At 37.2% G+C, this 18,649-nt stretch overlaps 3 protein-coding genes and 1 long non-coding RNA gene across 13 annotated transcripts; 3 read left to right on the top strand and 1 right to left on the bottom strand.

The window, feature by feature from the left end:
* The first annotated feature begins 91 nt into the window (after nucleotides 1-91).
* LOC107274624 lies at nucleotides 92-4,291 on the top strand. Of its 3 annotated transcripts, none has more exons than XR_003061877.1 (8): nucleotides 92-836; nucleotides 1,143-1,542; nucleotides 1,673-1,886; nucleotides 1,982-2,446; nucleotides 2,514-2,690; nucleotides 2,869-3,117; nucleotides 3,632-3,807; nucleotides 4,150-4,291. It is a non-coding gene; the product is annotated as an uncharacterized LOC107274624 (long non-coding RNA). The 3 variants fall into 3 exon arrangements; XR_001539507.2 differs by having other exon boundaries at nucleotides 1,140-1,542; XR_001539506.2 differs by having other exon boundaries at nucleotides 1,140-1,542; nucleotides 2,514-2,726.
* Nucleotides 4,292-8,583: 4,292 nt separating this feature from the next.
* Nucleotides 8,584-11,788, top strand: LOC112495401 (leucine-rich repeat-containing protein 71-like). Of its 5 annotated transcripts, none has more exons than XR_003061866.1 (11): nucleotides 8,584-8,708; nucleotides 8,787-8,860; nucleotides 8,912-9,003; nucleotides 9,093-9,181; nucleotides 9,261-9,336; nucleotides 9,414-9,557; nucleotides 9,632-9,811; nucleotides 9,890-9,967; nucleotides 10,820-10,895; nucleotides 10,952-11,683; nucleotides 11,760-11,788. XR_003061866.1 is itself a non-coding variant. In XM_025091855.1 (10 exons), the coding sequence occupies exons 1-10, from the start codon at nucleotides 8,651-8,653 to the stop codon at nucleotides 11,090-11,092; spliced, it is 1,008 nt and encodes a 335-aa protein (XP_024947623.1). In that variant the 5' UTR covers nucleotides 8,584-8,650; the 3' UTR covers nucleotides 11,093-11,692. The 5 variants fall into 5 exon arrangements, 2 of the variants coding, with proteins under 2 accessions (XP_024947623.1, XP_024947624.1); XR_003061867.1 differs by having other exon boundaries at nucleotides 8,787-8,864; XM_025091855.1 differs by lacking the exon at nucleotides 11,760-11,788 and having other exon boundaries at nucleotides 10,952-11,692.
* A 198-nt stretch (nucleotides 11,789-11,986) lies between these two features.
* On the top strand, nucleotides 11,987-14,281 carry LOC107274617 (putative gamma-glutamylcyclotransferase CG2811). 4 transcript variants are annotated; one of them, XM_025091857.1, is made up of 7 exons: nucleotides 11,987-12,201; nucleotides 12,293-12,486; nucleotides 13,203-13,391; nucleotides 13,457-13,606; nucleotides 13,724-13,845; nucleotides 13,934-14,059; nucleotides 14,175-14,281. In XM_025091857.1, exons 1-6 carry the CDS (start codon nucleotides 12,144-12,146, stop codon nucleotides 14,034-14,036), a joined length of 816 nt encoding a protein of 271 aa, XP_024947625.1. In that variant the 5' UTR covers nucleotides 11,987-12,143; the 3' UTR covers nucleotides 14,037-14,059; nucleotides 14,175-14,281. The 4 variants fall into 4 exon arrangements, with proteins under 4 accessions (XP_024947625.1, XP_024947626.1, XP_015609381.1 ...); XM_015753895.2 differs by having other exon boundaries at nucleotides 11,993-12,201; nucleotides 14,000-14,059; XM_015753894.2 differs by having other exon boundaries at nucleotides 11,995-12,201; nucleotides 13,724-13,890; nucleotides 14,000-14,059.
* LOC107274618 (protein CDV3 homolog) lies at nucleotides 14,234-18,049 on the bottom strand. The gene is made up of 3 exons (XM_015753896.2): nucleotides 17,730-18,049; nucleotides 16,712-17,124; nucleotides 14,234-16,632 (listed from the first exon to the last, which is right to left on the bottom strand). The coding sequence occupies exons 1-3, from the start codon at nucleotides 17,904-17,906 to the stop codon at nucleotides 16,491-16,493; spliced, it is 732 nt and encodes a 243-aa protein (XP_015609382.1). The 5' UTR covers nucleotides 17,907-18,049; the 3' UTR covers nucleotides 14,234-16,490.
* Nucleotides 18,050-18,649: the final 600 nt, after the last annotated feature.

The following is an 18,649-nucleotide window of genomic DNA, read 5'->3' as shown; positions in this document are numbered from 1 at the left end:
ATTTCTAAGTGTTAATATTTAATCAATTAGTTTAACATTCCAAACACTGTATTTGTTAATGTTTCAATGTGAGCGAAATTTATTTTCGATATTTTACAATTTCAATTCAATTTTTACCTATTCCGTATATTTTGTGAGATTTTGATTTAGCCTCATTTTGAATAAATCTCGAAAGTAAGTAGTACGTTCGACCAGAATGCGCACTCTTTAGAGTGCCACCCGGTATAAATCCATACTTTTCACGGATTTCACAAAAAAAATACATACTCGACCAATAAAAGACGTGAGACTGGTTCGAGGACCCCACCCAGGTGGCGCGTCGGCGCCGAAATAGAACCTGGGCCCCAAAAATCAGCTTATTGGCAATCTCCCTACTCATCTCTGCAAAAATTGTCTGGTGCCGTAATAAATAAACGAGTCGCGTCGAAACTCAACGGTCCCCGTTGACGTGAACACGAATAATTGATAAAAATAAATAGTGCCGGGACGACATCTTATCGCGAGAGTTCACAACACAGCTGTGAATATATTCATAAGTGACATGAATACCAACGATAATCTCGATCAATGACTTGAACTAAGTCATTCTAAATCCCCCATTGGATTATTATACACAAGAAAAATAACCGTAGTAACCTCATTCATCTTGGACGAAATATCGTGAATCAACAAAATGGTGGTTCGATGCGATATAGAAACTTTAATTAATTAAATTCCTTCAACTTGTGTCTCAAGATAATCACAGAAAACGTATAGTTATCGCTACAAGAATGTATGAGAGTCAGACTTGACTTTTTGTCTAAATTCCAAAAGTTTTATCTACGTACAGGATAACGGTATGAGAATAAAAATAATATATTTTAAATTTTATTTTAAAAATTCTAATCAAATGTTCATTCGTCAATTTATCTGTTAAGAGTCTAAGATAAAGATTTTTTTTTGAATTCCACATAACTGGCATCTCTTACAGTCGTTAATACTTTCTCTTAAGAGGATCACTTAATCAAGATCATTAATAGATCCATGCACGGCCAATGGCTCTGGAGCGTTATCTCTCTATGTTTAGATCATGCATTCCTACACTCCTGTAATTCTCTGCTCTCGCACTCTCATCTCCCTTTCTCGTATCGTGTTTTCAGTAGGCGGTACCCTTTTACACCATGGAGCACAGAACACCATAAGAAACACGTGGTCCACCTTCAACATGGAAGTTCAGCCGAGAATCCGATGCTACTCGAAACCCGCAAACTTAATCGCCTCTGTGTATAGTATATATACCACTCTATCCAAAGCAGCTGGTGGGATCTCTTTGAACTTGCCGCGATGTGGCGAATCGCTAGGGTTAACACGAGAGCAAAGAGTCGATTATAAGATGACTCAAGTGCTCCGCCTAAACATCATCCTAACTCTGGAACCACCTATATTTTCGTAGATATAACATCACTTAATGAAAAATACTGTAGACTGACACCAAAGATATTTTTGTCAAAATATCTAATGCAGTAACGAGTACAGCTTTAATTTTTTTCATATGGAATACATGTGAGTGTATAACAGTCATTTTTCATATATTTATAAATTTCATCTAAAAGTTATAATTACGTATAATATATATACATATATATGTCAATAAGTTTCAATGACTCTAACACACTTTAATATTTTTTTCCAGAATGTAGCAGCATGCCCGAAAATTTACTGAGGATTCTGCAGTAATCGCCTGTACGTATACTTCAGATAGTCCTACGAAAGCCAAAGAACTGTACCGGAAGAACGTGACAGAAACATGAAGAAAAAAAAAGAGAAAGAGTCACTTTTCAAACAACGATTCGTGATCGCCATATAATTGACAAATATTAAAAGAAAAAGAAGACAGGAATATAAAGGTATGCCAGATTAAATAACGAATATCCCTATTAAATGAATTCTCGTAAGATTTAATGAATCCTTGGACATTCCTGACATGAATATCTTCTTACAGACGACCATTAATATTCGCAAGGTGTTCGCAGCGTCTTCTTGTCTGGGTTTGCATTTTCTCTGCTCCTTAATAGACATACGATTCCTCCTCTATCTCCGAACAGTTCGTGATTTTGCATAAGTGAATACGCATATGTATGCGAAGGCGTCCCATCCTGAATTAATCTAGCGAGTTCGGAGTCAAGAAATCGTAGGAGTCTGAAAGACAGATAAACACGTGCCCAGTACCAGTTCTGGGTAGGGTGGCTGACTGGCTGGCTGGAGGACCGACTGACTGACGTGATGGACACACGGATGGACGTGCGCACTGACTGACAGCTGCGTCACTTTTGTTTTGTATCTTTTTTCATCATTGTTAAGGTCTGCCACGCCTAGCCATAATGCACGGCGAGACTCATTGTCTGTACACTATGGTGCCAACTTATCTTGGATCTTATGAGCAACCAGTATATGGAATAATAAATTGGTGAGTTAAAGAAAGTAAAACGTATAAAATATATTTGTAACTGAGCTATCCGAAATTTCTTTAACAGGCAGTCAAGACCATCGTGGATTTCATGTGAGTCAAGCTGCTGAGACTGTGAGGTCCTTTTTATTTTTTCAAGGAATCTCTTGCTACGTTACGTTCCTAGAATATAACAGTTCCAAGAAAGGTCTTGAAGAGCTTTTAAAGATTTTCAAATCCAAAGAAAAGACAAGGGCATCCAATGGTACAGCTTGACTTGTAACTTGATCATACTAATTTGGTACTGACCCACTTAAGGATTTGTCATACTCTTAGAAAAATATTAATAATTGTCTCTGCTAAGATTCACAAAATTTTTATAACGATATTTATACGTGTATATACATTGCATATCTTAAGGATTCAATATTTTTGTTTTACAGATTACAAAAATAAATATACAGGGTGGGATACTTACAGTGTCCGGATCAAGACAAAATACCCGTTCTTCACGTTACTTGGGATCTGCTATCTAGTCTCTCTAATCATCCCCTTTATTCAACTCTACAAGGAATCGAATCCCAGTGGAGCGCGAAAGGCGTCGAAATTTAAGCCAGGCACTTTTAAAGTCCCCAGCCAGCTAATGGCCCTAGTCAAATTACGCTTTAAGCCGGGTACACAATGTGCACCAGGTAAGCACGTAGACTACCTAGAATGGATATTTATTCTTATTTTCAAGATATCCTATCGCCTGTCAATTTTGGGTCATTAGCGTACACATACTGTTAGACCCAAAATTGCATGGTCCCTTTGAAAACCTGAAAGTTGACCTTCGAAATAGCCTAACGTCTGCACTCAGGAAGTAATTCAATAACGAAATCTTATGTTCCCCTTAAATCCCTACAACTTCTGTCTAATACATTTTTTAATATCTGACTTCGTTAAAAAAAAATCGACCTGCTCACTATAAACGCCCCACCCTGTATATAAACGTTAATCATTGCGCAATAGCGAAACAAGCATGAATACCATCTGGCTGGCAGCTGCGAGGCAGGCAGGTGCCCCTTCTTGCATTCTGCACTCACTTCTCCTTTCCAAGAGATGGACTTTCTTTTCTCTCTTTTTTATCAACCTCCCATTTAGTGCGTTCGCGTAGCAGCCAGCGATTTTATCGGGCATGATTTATCGGGATCTTTCATGTTCCAGGATCGCTTTAAATCTGCCAAAGGGGAAAGGACTAGCCGACCAAGTGGTCAGCATCCAGCCAAGAACCGGAGCCATTTAACGACATTGCTAAAAGCAGCTGGCTGAAAAGTTTCAGAAAATAATATTAACTCCCTGCATGGATCCTGATGTACATGGAAGTACTGAAGTATTCAATGGTAACTAAAATAAATTCTATCCATAGCGATGAAACTTGTCAAGAAACCCTATACATAAGAAAACTAATAATAATGGTTACTACTCTGATTATAAATGAGTTCCAAAACTCATCCCTATTTTAACTAAATATTTTCCACTAGAAAACCCAATAACTTAATAACTGAGTACTGTCTTCTAAATCTCTAATATTCCACTCTGTATTTTCCTGTATTTCTAACCTAACTAAAACTTCTTAGACAGACTACTAATCATTACTGTTCTCATTTTTCTGTGTAAGAATTACTCAATGCATATATATATATATATATATATATATATTTATTTATTTATTTATATTATAGCCACGTTACGTGACATTTCTATGGAATTTTAAAGCGATAACAACCAAGCGATACGAGAGCCAGTTACTTGCAATTGTAATAGTATCAACAAACATTGACGCACGGTAGTAGCAGGAAACGCTGTCAGAGAACAATTTCCGCCTGGCATGATATTTACAAGGAGCAATAGCACCATTGGATATATCCAATATACAGTAATACTAATCAGCAACGGTTCTTATTGACATCACGATTCATGCAGATTACGACGTTTGTAAACGTAGCAAAGCAATTAGGAGTATCGACGACCCGCTAAGGATCTACCTGTCTCTGATCTGCCTTTCACCAGCCAGTGGACCACGATCATCACGACACATAATTTTCCAATGTTTGGATGAATCCAGGAAGAGATATCGAATCAAGGAAGAATTTGGCCATCCTCAACAAAATTGTCGCAACCGCAAAAATATCACCGGAAGAGATTGGCACCGCTGGGATTGCAGACATAGTCACGTTTTATATATTCCGTGGGTGTGCGCTGGTCTTTTATTTATTTTTTTTTTATTTCCTCTCTTGGACCATCTTTGCTTGGGCACCCTCTCTCTCTCTCTCTCTCTTGATTCAAGAGAGAGAGGATACGAACGGCATAGCCAGTCGCTGTGTCATCGGGGTCCGATATATCATAAATATAAATTGGATGCTATATATATATATAGTAATCGTGAAAGTATGCTAGAGTATATGTCATAAGATATAGAAGTATAGAAAATGTGATAAATATTATTTAATTTCCGCGTTCGGACTCTAGACGAAGCTTTGTGTCATGATACATTTTGAATTGGCATTCTTATCGCGTTGTGTTATTACAGTCAGAGTATAGCCTGTACGCACCATATCGGATGTGCAATTTTTCATGTTCCCTTATATGTATAGTTTAATCAGGCGATTGTGTGTACTTCCTGAAGATGGTGATAAGCTCTTTAGCATTTAGTACGTATATGCATGAGGTCCCGTGAACTCTTTGACACGTTCGCGTCACGATTTCTTTGATAAGACAAATGGTATAGTTAAAAGAAAAAGGTATTTATTATATGAAAAACTTTTTTTTTTCTCAAAAACCATACTTCGAGTGTACAAATATATATAAGTTATGACTTACGTTCGTTAGATAAGGTTTTCCTCTGTTATCAATCGACCGATCGTTTCCGAGCGTCGCGACGCCCCAAGGCGCGTCTCGGAGTCCCATGCGTGTCCAAGCATTATTTAACGCATTTCTCGACTCCCTCGCGTAATTAGAATGCGTTGCGTGCGGCTTGTGGAAGCGTAGGAAGGGCGATGGACTCGGAGAGCGATGATACGAACAAGACAGCCCAGGGTTGAACAGCACAAAGGAAAGGCGTGCATTTGGTATTACAACAAAGTGCCGTGTTACAGTCAGTGGGACTTTTTGAGGTTATTTAGAGAAAAAAAAAGAGCGCGAATTGAATTATCGTAACCATAAACTTGGACCAAACCCTTAGTAAAATTTTTGTTTAACGAGTCCACGCCCTCTGGTACCCCGTATGAAAGCGGCCGTCTGCGTTCTCGGCAGGATGGAAAATAATTCCTTGTAAAAAGTAAAAGCTTAATTTACTAAGTGGTACGACATCGGATGCTCAGGGCGTAGATAATTTATATTATTGTATTTCCACACGTGGAAGCTACTCTTGCTTCTTATTAAAGAGGTTATGTCAGCCGTTCAATTTCCTATTGCTCTTTCGCGCCACGTTTCGAAAATGATCGTCAAATATGGCGCTACGTAATTTATGCCTCTGACTCTGAAGCCATTAAGGTTACCTAATACGGATGGTATACTTATGTACACGATGCTAACGTATAGATGAGATTCTTAGGCCAAAGCCAGACTCACACCCGGAGACTCGTTTGAAACGCGTGGGACATGTAATATTCAATTGCGTCCACCTCGGGCTAACAATAAGATACGGAAGTAACTCCACTGGCGAATGGAGTGGATATTTAAGAAAGGTCTCTCGTCACGTAATAAAGTAGTGCACGGTACCTACGTTACCTTATAAATAGGTTGAATGGAATCCTTTGTGAAAATATGGTGTAACCAGATACCAGAATTTTATGGTTAGCTCATTTTTTTCTCTTCACGTATCCACGTACACGAATTGCACGTTACGCTCAATATGTATTTTTGAACGATAAGGAATTCATTGTACAATTTAAAAAAATTTTATAACCACAAAATTCTATTATGGCTACTTATGGCTTTTATATGAATAATTAGTGAATTAGCTAACCTATACGTATGGTAATGTATTAGAATTTCAAAGTGAATTTCAATTGGTATCTTTTTTAAGGATATTTTCAAAATTAAAAATGTATGATATTACTCCGGACAAAATCTCTTCTTTCGACGACTCTCGTGTAATTCGAATTGCTGCACGTGAGAAATTGCGAAACCCGTATGAATTTTGATACTTGGCTGTTGAGAAGGAAAGAAAATCATCGAACAGAGTCGTTGCATAAATGTATATAATGAAAAAAATTTTTTTAATCATCAAAGACAAAAAATGCCGATTAATTGACAACTCGAGGTATTATGACCATTATCTTCTAATTTGTTTCAATTTATCGTATACGTGTCCCGAAAAATTAATATTAACGACCAACACGCCACTCGGGGGTCCACGATATCCTGTGGGACAAACCACGAGTCATCGTTTGCTTGGGTAAAAGAAGAGCAGTCAAGAGAAGGATGGAAGACAAAAAAAGAAGAAGTCGAAACCCAAAACCCCTCCGAGATGCATAATTCATCAAGTAGATTCTGGCGTTAGGGGCCCACCCTCAACGCACGATAAACGCTCGTAAATTAATGTAATCGATACAAAGGGGATGTTTTTGGAAAAAACAGCATCAGAGGTATATTATATATGTATGACTTTTTTGCATTGCTTTTCGTGGACGATTTTAGCTTCCCCTCTTTATTCATGGTAAAAATGGTTTTTTGTTTTGGAAATACCCATAACCTGTATACTGACCATAGTGGTACGTGGTGTGTCAAAAAACAGTTTATCAATGTATTCGATCTACTACATATTTCGGAAATACTTATCCGCTTCGAACGGACGCTGCAATATTTACGATGTGATTAACGGAAACACTACGTTACTCAAGCAGATACTTAAGGTCCCAATAAATTTTGGAGTTTGGGGATGAAAACCCGTGAGATTAAAATCTCGATATTTTTATCTTACGGTTACTGACCTGTGAACGATATAGAAATGCTGTCAATAGATAAAAAAATTTCACGGCTGAGTATCTTTTCTTTAGTTCCATAAGATAAGAAATTGTGCATATAAATAAAAGGAAAGTTTGTATTTTCACTTTGTTCTTATTTTAAAAAATTTTAACTTACTATACAATAACTACGTTAATTATTATTTTTTAATAAAAGTACCTTGCGCATCCAGTCGGTTCCAAATAATCCTCTCGCCGTTTGCGTATCACCCTTAATATAAGAACTCGTAACGAACGTTCGTTTATTAAGCGAATGTCACTTGACACAAATAGAACACGCGTCACTCACTCATGTAAATAGTTTTCATGTGAGAGTTAGTCCATCTGTCAAAATTTAACGGAGACTGCACGCTAACGGAACACCCAGGACGAACCGCCACGGTCAGAGTACCGGGCTGCACTGAAGAAAAGTTAGTCCGTCGCAACGTATTATAACACAAGGATAACCAACGGGCATAGGGCAAGCGAGACTGGGCGCCCCGTGGCACGAACCGAAAAGTTGTCTGGAAGAAAGGCGAAAAAATAAATCCTCTTCCAGAGCTGCTTTAACGATAGAAGAATGCTGAATTTGAAATCGCGTTACGATATAAGGGGATATTTTGGAATTTTGTTTCTTAATTTATTTTTTATTTATGGCAAATTAAATTCAACCCTATGACAACCTATACTCGTGTCAGTCCTTTGTTAGGAGGGGATTCTTGTACGCGTCGCGCCACTGTAATTTTCCATTGACGCAACTGCACCCCGTTTATTGCTTTTAGTGCCATAAGGAGCTTCATCCCCTAAATGGTAGGAGGGTACACTGGCTAGCATGGGATATTATGTATACTTGGATTATTCTATTCAACTACTAGAAATCGTTCAATACTTTTTCTTCTATTCAACCCTCGCCCTTGTTTCAATGTTTGGCTTTGGGGTAGCAACCCTCTGGTTTCTTTGGTAGATTCGAGCTACGAGCTCGTCTTGGACTGGGGAGTTTTATGGGATTTGGTTGATGCCATAGGTTGAAGAGAGGAGAGGAAGGAGATCTGAAAGGTTTGTGTCATTTTGGTTTTGAAGGGCTGGAAAAAAATGAAAGTCGCTTTTATTAAGGTGGCTAGGGGTTTTTAGGACTTTTTTTTTTTACTAGAAATTGAAATTTATGACAATCTCAAATTGACTTCTTGACAGTTTTCTCGTGTGGTGAGGTAATAGGAGCTTTTTGAATTTTGAGAGGATGTCTGAGAAAAAGCATAGACGACAGACGATCAAAGAGTTTAATAATTTACAGATTGGTGAGAAATTTTGAAAATGAAATTTTTCTAGATTTTTTTTTTTTCACCGGTACTAATCTCTTGATATTATTCATACAGCGGACACGAATTTTGTTAGTGAATTTCTTGAGTTTTGCAGAGAAGCCAATGTCTCGCCACTGCCAAAATTTCGAGTTAGTAAATTATTAGCTTGTACGGTATTTGTTACAGAATTTTTTTTTTAGGTTATGTCACCAGACAATAAAGTTTCCATGCAGTCAATTCACTCGAGCAGAACTATTACTTCTTCGAGCGAACGAGAAAATCAATTTACAAAGTACACGTGATATCATTTTCAAAATGTAGATTGGGATATTTTATAAAGATAGGAAAAATAAAATTAATGTATTTAAAATTTGTTTACAGATTCGAGGAGAAACACGCAACACCAATATTTCGCGTGACTTATGAAAATACTAAAAAATCGGAAAATCCACAGAAGCTCGAGTGCAAAGGTAAAAGAATATTTTATAAATTTTTTTTTAAACCACTGTCACACGATAACAATAATTATTTCATTATTTCTTAATGCAGGTTTCGAGATAACGATTTGCACTTTGGACGCTTTAAATCTCACTATGAAAAATTACAGTACCATCACGACACTCGAGTATACATATAATTAATGATTAATAATTTTTAATCACTAGTATTTGATTTAATTCAATTTTGCTAAAAAAATTTTAGATTGCCAAATTGCCAAATAAACGCTTATGGCATAGTACAGATATCTGAGATGCTTACGGAAATTGGTTGCATTAAAGATTTGAATTTGGATAGAAATCCAAATATTAAAGAAAATTATTATCTACTATGCACGCCTACGAACAAGTACGTGTTAATTTGTATCCATATAAAAATATATTATTCAAATAAATTCAACAAATGTTTCACGTTCGATACAGCCTCTTGTATTTATCATTGAGATCCTGCAAAATATCCGATGAAGGCATTCAAAAAATTACCAAAGAATTGGAGTACAGAGATCCCCCAGATAATCCAAAGCTTATTGCTTTAAATTTAGCTAATAATAATATAAGTCAAAGTGGCGCTGAATACATTGCTCTCATGCTGAGGACCAACAGGTTATTATAGAATATTTCTTGAAATATTTAGAACGAATTTATTTTTCGAAAAAAAATAATTTAGCAACCTACAAACAGATCCCTACGAAGTCTGATCCTGACCGGAAACAGGATATGTGATGGCGGCGCCGCATCTATTATTCAGGAACTGGTCATGTATACATATCATCACTCTAAAATGATATTGAAGGAAGTGGAATGGTTATAAACAGATATACAGGGTGGGGCATTTATAGTGAGCAGGTCGATATTTTTCGAAAACGAAGCCAGATGTAAAAAAAAATGTTTAAAGACAGAATTTGCGGGATTTCGAGGTGACCGAAAGATTCCGTTATTGAATTCCTTCCTGAGTGCAGGCGTTAAGGTAATTCGAAAGTCACCTATAATTTTTTCAATGGGATTATGCAATTTTTAGTCCAAACATGCAAGTATGCTAATGACCCAAAATTAACAGACGTCAATTTTGGGTCAATAGTGTATGTGTACTTTTGAACTCAAAATTGAATGCTCTTTTGATTTACTAAAGAAAAATTGCATCATCCCATCGAAAAAATTAATATTGACCTTCGAACTACCTTAACGCCTACATTCAGGAGAAAATTAAATAACGGTATCTAACGTCCTCCTTGAAACCCTACAACTTCTGTCTAAAACATTTTTTCATATCTGACTTTGTTTCCGAAAAAATGAACCTGGCCGCCAAAAATGCCCCACCTTGTATTCAGTCCACAAGTAAAATAGTTAAAAATAACAGATTGAAAAATGGGAAGTCCATAGCAAAATATCCCATTGTCAATAATTTTTTGGCAGAATTAATATGTGGTAAGTCTATGTAACCCAATATAAAAGCATTCATTGCATTTGGCAAAAGATTATAGGCGATCGAGAAATTTTCTAACAGGAGTTTCTAGCACAAAGCACGTGTTCTCATCTGTCACTTTAAGCTTGTTTACTTGTGAACCGACTATAGCAATTAGAATTCAATATCCTTCTGTCGTAACGCTTTAGGCATCACCTGTCACACGATGAAATCATCGAATTGAGACGTCGAAAATACGCCAGGATAATGTTACGCAAAGAAAAGGTAATTCGTTATAAATATATAAATTTGAAAAAAAAATCCAAAAAATTCCATCCCAGGTAAAGATGCTGGAAGAAATTTCAAAGCAAACGGAATCAAGTGACTCCAAAGGCAATCTCGACGAAAGAAATCTATCTGTAACGTCAACTCGAAAAGTGACGCGTTTTCAAAGAGTCAAAAGAAAATCTATATGCAAGTAAACTTTTTTTAAACGTGAACGTTATAGACATCCATAAATCATTTATCAACAACTAATGCCAAAACAGTTGGCAGACAGGATAATCCTAAAGCAAAAGAAACAGACGATCCCAGTACACTAAGATTAAACGTACAGTATTATCAATGAATTATCAAATTTTATTTTCAATTAAAAACAAATTTTCATTTTAGACCATAGAAGACATAGCAGAATCTATGCTGGAGCCTGAATATCATCCCTTAACCCTAGAGAGTACTCCAGTTAAAGGAAGCATGATATCAACAGGAAACTTCAAACTGCAACATCTAAACTTAAGCTGTAGGTCCTAAGAATTATTATTAATTTTTCTATATAATTTTTTACAAGACCTCCTACTGCGACACCTGTGTCACAAAGTCCAACTCCTAAGAATTTAAGTAAAATAGTTATTTATGCATTAAACCTGACTCATTGAGCTGACACAATGTTCATATTGTTCCCAGTCAACGGGCTGACGAACGTGACGTTAAAAAAGCTCGTGAGCTGCCTACAATATCAGGAATACATGACTCTAGGCGACTCTTCAAATGGCCTCATATACATATCCTTGGAGGTAAGCAAAGGTATAACCTATAGCATGAATAGCTGCATTGAAAAGAAGATATACTAAAAATTGCTTACTTTATCAGGGAAATGACGTAACAATGGAAAATACTGAAGATTGGTTCGGTCTGAAAGAATTGTTACGGATACGTCGTCATCCACTGCGAAATTCACACAGCGACGATTACAGAGAGTTGGTACCAGCTGAGAGTAAAATTTTACGTAGTAAAGTTACAATTAAGAATTAGCCTTTTCTTTAATACTTAAAATACTTTATATACGATGACCGTAGGGAATTTCTCGTATACCGCTAAATAATCAGTCGGAATTCGGTTGACTGCATTACTCATTCGTGCTTGTAATTCGACGTATTACGTGAGTCAGGAGATAGTGATTTTGTACGTAATAAAAGTGTGTCAATGATATAAATTATATTAATAATCATCTTGTTCAATAATGTCTTAAAATCTATGAAGGAAAAGGTTAAGTGTGTTTCTATGGAGGGGAGCACTGACTCTCATACGAATGGTACGTTGAACATAATGAACTGTGTACTTTCTGGAATTACGTGAATTATCTTAAATTCTTATCCAATGAACTATTGACCTCTGGAGTATAGCCATTGTCTCTCAATACGCTCAGAGATTAATTGAAACGCGCTTTTCACGACGCTCGGTCACGTTCGAGAGGCTCTCTTCGAAAATGTTGCCGCAGATCGCGGCCGCTGCCATTTTAACGAATATTGCCATTTTGGAACTGTACAATATTTACCTGGTTCAGTCGGAAATGGATTCCGCCTCATTAATTTACGAGGTAGATATTTGATTTTTCAACAATTAAAAATTCACTGCTTACGGGAACGAAAGTTCATTCAGTGGACAGAGGCGGCATCTGGTGTCAAATTTAAGAACGTATCTTATTGTATGTATATAATCTGTATATATATATGTATATTCCACATATCGCGCATCGTGTTTACCGTCTAGTGAATCAGTAGTTCGTGTTTGACAGAGCAAACTAACTTTTGCCTTCGTTGACAGAATATTTTTATATTTCACACGCTTTTGAAATTTTGTACACTGTTCTTAGGATACTGTGCTTTAGCATCAGTAGTTCTGTGTATAATGAAACTTTCTGTTAACATTAGAAATTTGTAGATAATTGCATATACGTATTTGATACTCGTGACCTGTATAGAGTATATAATTGTTGTACTGTATGTAGTATGTTGTATACATATAAATATGATTATCAATGACGCCGTTTATGGAATACTTTCGTGTTAATTGCAAATTTTTTTTAAAGATAAGCATGCTCGTTAATTCACTTCAAGTATAAATATGTGCATAATTTTTTGATGAATATATATTGAGAATTGGGACTATTTAAAGTTAAGGCTAATTAACAACTGTCTTGTTTCTGTACAAAGCTGGTTTTTATAAGTACAATTAGATATATTGACAAAAGCTAAATATCGGTGAGGGTTATATTTGACGTTCAAAAGAAAAATGTACGAAAACTTGTTCAAGAATCCTCTGCATCGTGTATTCGTGTATGGTACATTGAAACGAGGAGAGCCAAATCACGGATTGATACAAAATGCAGAGTTTGGTTATGCAAAATTTTTGGGAATTGGACGTACGATTAAAAAGTATCCACTTGTTATCGCAACGAAGTACAACATTCCATTTTTATTAAAAAAACCAGGGATCGGAAACGTAAGTATACATATCATATAAAAAAAGGGATCTAAATAATCTTAAACTTTTTTTTTTTCGAACAGCAAATATTAGGCGAGATATATGACGTGGATACTAAAATGCTAACAAAGTTAGATGAATTGGAAGAGCATCCCTCGTTTTACGTTAGAACAGAAGACGACGTCCTACTGTCACCAGAGTCGGAAATAAAGTCAGGAAATAATTTCGACGAGGTACACGGAGTCATAAAATATTGATGAGACCTTCAAATATATTTGTAGAAAGTCACATCGAGAAATTAATACATGACAATTTGTGCCCGACAAAGTAATATTTATTGCTCATTCTAGATGGCCGAATCGACAAAGGCGTGGATATACTTTTTACCAAAGTTCAAACCAGCTTTACTTGAAACAACTATGTATACTACATACAGTAACGAAGGAAGTCACGGGTTGAAGTATGCCGAAAGGTACCTTCGCGATACGTCGTTCAATCACAGAGAAGAAGTTCAATAGTAAAATAATAATCTGCTAATAGACTAAACCTTCGTTTATAAGGACTGATATAAATACGACGTGTAATGAAGCATTAAACGACGAAGATATTCCTTTGTCTCATTCTAGCGACAACGACACGGCAAAACCCGAAGACTTACTTTAATGGATTTAATTATAATAATCAGAGTATGTATTCAAAAGTTGTATTTATTTAATTACTTATCAATTTATTCTATCCGATTGAAAACATTCATTACTATACGGTACCTACGACTACGAATAAAAAGTTATTTTTTTTTAGATTTTGAAGCAAGTGTCCAAAAGCATAAATGGATAAATGAAGTTGAAATTAAACAGCAATTCATTGATAATTGATTTTTATTAAATTTATCGTCTTTCGCCACGTAATGCTCGTACTTCATCATTCTCTCTCTTGCATATTCTCCATGTGATTCTATCGCTTTCTCTCAGTCGTCATGAACAGCGATAAAAATTATTTACTTTAACAATTCTGTAACAAATCGCAGCCTAGCCTCGCGCTACTAAGATGTGAAAAAAAAAGAAAAATGATTCTGAAACAGTCTTCAAGGACACGCGAGTGTCTTTCCTAACGTGATCGCGATTTTGTCGCTTCGCCATCGGAAAACTCGAGTTCCTATTATAATTTTTTCCCTAGAAACTGCACTAAGTTCAGCGAGGTAGAATTTTCCGGGTTATATAAATAGACCCACGGATACATCTGACCTAAATGATTTGCGAGATAAATGATCTACCTATGTATTTATAGCATGGCTATAACGAACAATGAATTTCATGTAAAAAAACGACATTGGGAAACAAAAAGAGAAACAATGACGAAGAAGGAAGAGATAAATTTGGCGCTTGTTTCCCTTTTTTTTTTTCCTAAATGCATTTCGCGTCTGACGGTAAGAAAGGGTATCCTTAATAAATTGTACGACGCATCGCAGAGGAGAAATCCGCGATATTAAAATTCTTTAGGCAGTTCGCATTAGTCTCCTAAGAAATTTATTATAAATAATCACAATTTCATCGTTCGCTATACAAGGATAATTCAACTTCTCGGTTTTGCCTTCTACTCTCTGCCTAAATAAACGACCCGAGTTTTTACGCTGATCTCCCCCTGAGAGAAAATGAAAATCCAGTGACATTTTTGCACGTCAAAAGGATTCCAAAGAGGGAGACGAAAACACACTTTTAACTTACAAACTCTCTTCGAATCCCCCCACCCCCACCCCTATACTCTCCCATTCTTTACAAACAAAAACCCTTACCTAACAAAAATAATTAAACAAGCATCAACAAAAGCGTACATAAATCTGCCTTTGTGTGTTGAACATTCTTTTCCTCTTTTCGTCTCTTACGTGTCTAGTTCTTCAAGCATGTGTAAATTTGTTTCTGTCTTTCTCTCTCTTTCACACACAAACATTACTTTCTCACTCTCTCTCTCCCCCCATTTTATCCCAGTGTACGTGTGATTCCCATTCTCCTAACTTTTATCTCAATTGATATATTCATTCGTCACAGAGTTCAAAATTATCATGTTTTTATTCCATCGCTGCATTTTGTAACTCGCGGACTCTATGTTTTACTTATAATGCACCGTCCCGAAGCCCAGCCCCGGAATTTGTTTTTCCTATCTGTATACATTATACGTATCTTAATTTACCTAGACATTTCTCTTCGTTCGCTTACGTACCTACATCTTTCGTTTATACAGTCACGTTAGAGGCTAAATGGCCTAGACTGTACTGACGTGAACTTCAAGTGAGACTTCCCGCGAGTTTCACACGTTATTATTATACGAAGATATATATGACGACTATTAAAAGTCGCAGCAACGAACGACTAGCGTGCCGTCACGGCGTGAGGTAAAACGATACAAATTATGCTCGTCACTTCCATGACGAGAAATATATTATCTACATGCATGAGAGCGAGACGTCACCGATGAAAATCGTACGAATGGCAATCGGCGAGGCGAATGAGATGTGTGAAGATGTAGCATAGCACCATATGTACGAGAGGCGCAAATACGCTTCACGCCATGACGGTGAAAACAATGCGAAGAATAGGTTGGCGTCGTAGTCGTGAGCTTTTCAGGCTTGCGCGGAGCTTCCTTCATGAACTTAAGTTTAACTTAAAACTTCCAGTCGATAGAGAAGAAAAATATTACGCTATAACGAGATTGCCATGCTAAACGGAAGTACGCGTATCACACGTGTTCCTAAGAACGAGCCCACGTGCACGCGTAATATTAATTATTTATTTCATGTTTGTTCTGTTTTTTTAATTTATCTTTTTTGTTTCGCACCACCGTTACTACGATTAAGAATCTACGAGCCCGTGCTCGGAATTCCATCGTTTTTTAAACGACAACACGTCACAATTAACTATTATGCTTTTTATTCGATACGTAGGTTTTTCTCTTCTGTCCTGGGCCTCGAAACTGAACCGTATTTACGTATGCACGAGTAGTGCGGGACAAATTTAGAACCTAACCTATGAATTATGTTCGGGAGCGTAGCTGAGCCATGGAACGTGGCGAGGCGGTGACGTATTGATTGTTTATCGTTTGATTGGACCGAAATCGACGTTTTCAGCTTTGATCCTGCGACAGGGCACCATATTTGTTACCCAATGACAGTTTGGGTGCCTGAGCTTGAGCTTCTTGCGCATTGTATGCTGCTCTGCTCCCACCTCTGTTACGAACTTCTTCGAAAGAGCCTTCGTCTCGCTTCCTGTAATTTTATTATTGACATAATAATTAGATGATTTAATTATCATCGACATAAATAGTAATTAAAAATTTTGACTTACCGCCTACCCCAAGGACCAGTGGGCTCTGAACTTTGCTGCTGTTTCGAACTAAGTGTGGGGAAATACTCTTCACTGTTAATATCTGGTGCAATGTTCTTTGCTCGTTGTCGTGGACTTGCTGATACTGTTGGAGCATTTCTTAAGTGAGGAGGCTTATAGCTGCTACCTCCTGTAGGAGGCTGTACGGGTACTACTACTTCTACTTCAGGCTGTGATGGTGGTGCATCAGGCTTTTTCCAAGGACCGCTGTGCTTAGAACCAGCTTCTCCAGATTCGCCATCGGAACTATTTTCGCCAGTACCTCTTTCGTCATCTGATTCAGCATCTGCAGTCTCATCAACCGTCAGGTTACCAATTTTTAAGCCAGTATAGTCCTTCTTCTCTTCTTCAAAATCCCTCCATTCATCTTCCTCCTAACAAATAAAAGAATCCATAGAGAAACTTGTCCACGGCAGTTCTAGAATTTTCATGAAATGTAAAATAATACAATACGTATGTTTCTCTTGAATTCGCAAAGCCACCGGTACAAAAAAAAATGAGGAAGAAAAATCAGAGCAGCACTACTCTCAAACTTTTTCTATATATATTTAATGGGTCGTCCGACATCTGAAATTTCTGGCCGCTGGCCCAGACAGATAAGTCGCATGCAATTCGGCAAATCATGCGTCAGGAACGTCTAGAAAACCCGTGGGAGGTCCCTCCATAACAGCTGGTGTCCCGTGCCACCATACATCCTCGAAGAACACCCTTAAGAAATTTAAATACATCCTATCGTTCCCGTTAGTTACATAACGATCGAGCAGAAATCTTAATTTCGAGAAGCTACGGGGCATCCTACACCTAAAGCAACAGAAATGCACGCCGAATAATTTCGAATAAACCGGTCATACTAACTTAAGTGACGTTTCCAAGATCAAACATGGCAGCGGCCTATCCCCATAGCCTAGATTTCCCCATATACCGAGCATCAATCCTCAAATGCAACTGGCCTACATATATATTATTTCGGAATCTTTACCTCAACCTGCTGAGTCTCCTCGCCTTCTGGATTCGATGGTTTTTCTTTTGGTTTCGGCTTTTCCGTCCGCTTTCCCGTTTCCTCCAACTTCTTCGCTATTTCTTCGGTCGTCGTGAATTTTTTACCCTTCGCCTTCTTGCGATCCTTTTTCGCAAAAAAATCGTCCAGATCCGCCATCGTGATACGAGTTACCGAAGAATACGCACGGGATTCTTCCAGAAACCTTCAAAGCAACAGACACTGCCTTAGCGCGAACTGATCACTAGCACCGTTGCTGTTCACCACATGGGCTTGCTAAAGCCGGAAGTCACCAGTTACTCCGGCATCAAATTCAACACTTGAACACTCCACCACTTTTAAAACCAGACACACAAACTCTTTTATTAATAACGAAAAATTACAATTTATCAATCTATATATACAAACAAATAAATTTCAGGATTTTATAAGAATAATCATTACGTTTCATATTCGAATCAACACTTATTGGCGCTGTCTGTCTAGCAGAAGACTCCTGGGATAAGATATAAAATATAAACCTTTCTACTCGTGGTAGTACGTACCCTGTAGACGTAGTACACCTTTCTGAACAGTAACCACAGTCTACTCCACAAAAATTCTGGCTTACACAACAACAAGCTGAACAATGAAAAAGCAATGATTTCGAAAAAAAGAAGCTTGTACAATTTAGTTCCCCCTTTTTCCACACGATCGTGACTGCGCTGCTGTAATGCGTCACTTCCGAGATATTCGAAGTCGCCTACATGCTTAGTGACGTTTTAAGTATCCTGAAGACCCTGTATATACTTTTCCTGCACAAAATCCTAAACAATCAACTAGTGATCCTAATTTACTCCACGTAACGTACCTAATATCATTGTACGTAATACATACCTTAATCACTTCTATCACACTACCAA

Source organism: Cephus cinctus, unplaced genomic scaffold (assembly GCF_000341935.2).
Source record: "Cephus cinctus unplaced genomic scaffold, Ccin1 Ccin1_scaffold3441, whole genome shotgun sequence".
Classification (NCBI taxonomy): Eukaryota; Metazoa; Arthropoda; class Insecta; order Hymenoptera; family Cephidae; genus Cephus; species Cephus cinctus.
Note: the sequence above shows the minus strand (reverse complement) of the source record. Positions and strands in the feature narration are given on the sequence as shown.

Excerpts from the sequence above, each read along its gene's own strand:
- LOC107274617 (XM_025091857.1), top strand. The coding sequence starts at position 12,144 with ATGAAGGAAAAGGTTAAGTGTGTTTCTATGGAGGGGAGCACTGACTCT. Across the intron at positions 13,392-13,456 it reads AAAAACCAGGGATCGGAAAC|CAAATATTAGGCGAGATATA; the intron begins GTAAGTATACAT and ends TTTTTCGAACAG. Across the intron at positions 13,607-13,723 it reads CAGGAAATAATTTCGACGAG|ATGGCCGAATCGACAAAGGC; the intron begins GTACACGGAGTC and ends TGCTCATTCTAG.
- LOC112495401 (XM_025091855.1), top strand. The coding sequence starts at position 8,651 with ATGTCTGAGAAAAAGCATAGACGACAGACGATCAAAGAGTTTAATAAT. Across the intron at positions 9,004-9,092 it reads CGAGAAAATCAATTTACAAA|ATTCGAGGAGAAACACGCAA; the intron begins GTACACGTGATA and ends ATTTGTTTACAG. Across the intron at positions 9,558-9,631 it reads CTATGCACGCCTACGAACAA|CCTCTTGTATTTATCATTGA; the intron begins GTACGTGTTAAT and ends CGTTCGATACAG.
- LOC107274618 (XM_015753896.2), bottom strand. The coding sequence starts at position 17,906 with ATGGCGGATCTGGACGATTTTTTTGCGAAAAAGGATCGCAAGAAGGCG. Across the intron at positions 17,125-17,729 it reads AGGAGACTCAGCAGGTTGAG|GAGGAAGATGAATGGAGGGA; the intron begins GTAAAGATTCCG and ends TTTATTTGTTAG. Across the intron at positions 16,633-16,711 it reads ACTGGTCCTTGGGGTAGGCG|GAAGCGAGACGAAGGCTCTT; the intron begins GTAAGTCAAAAT and ends ATAAAATTACAG.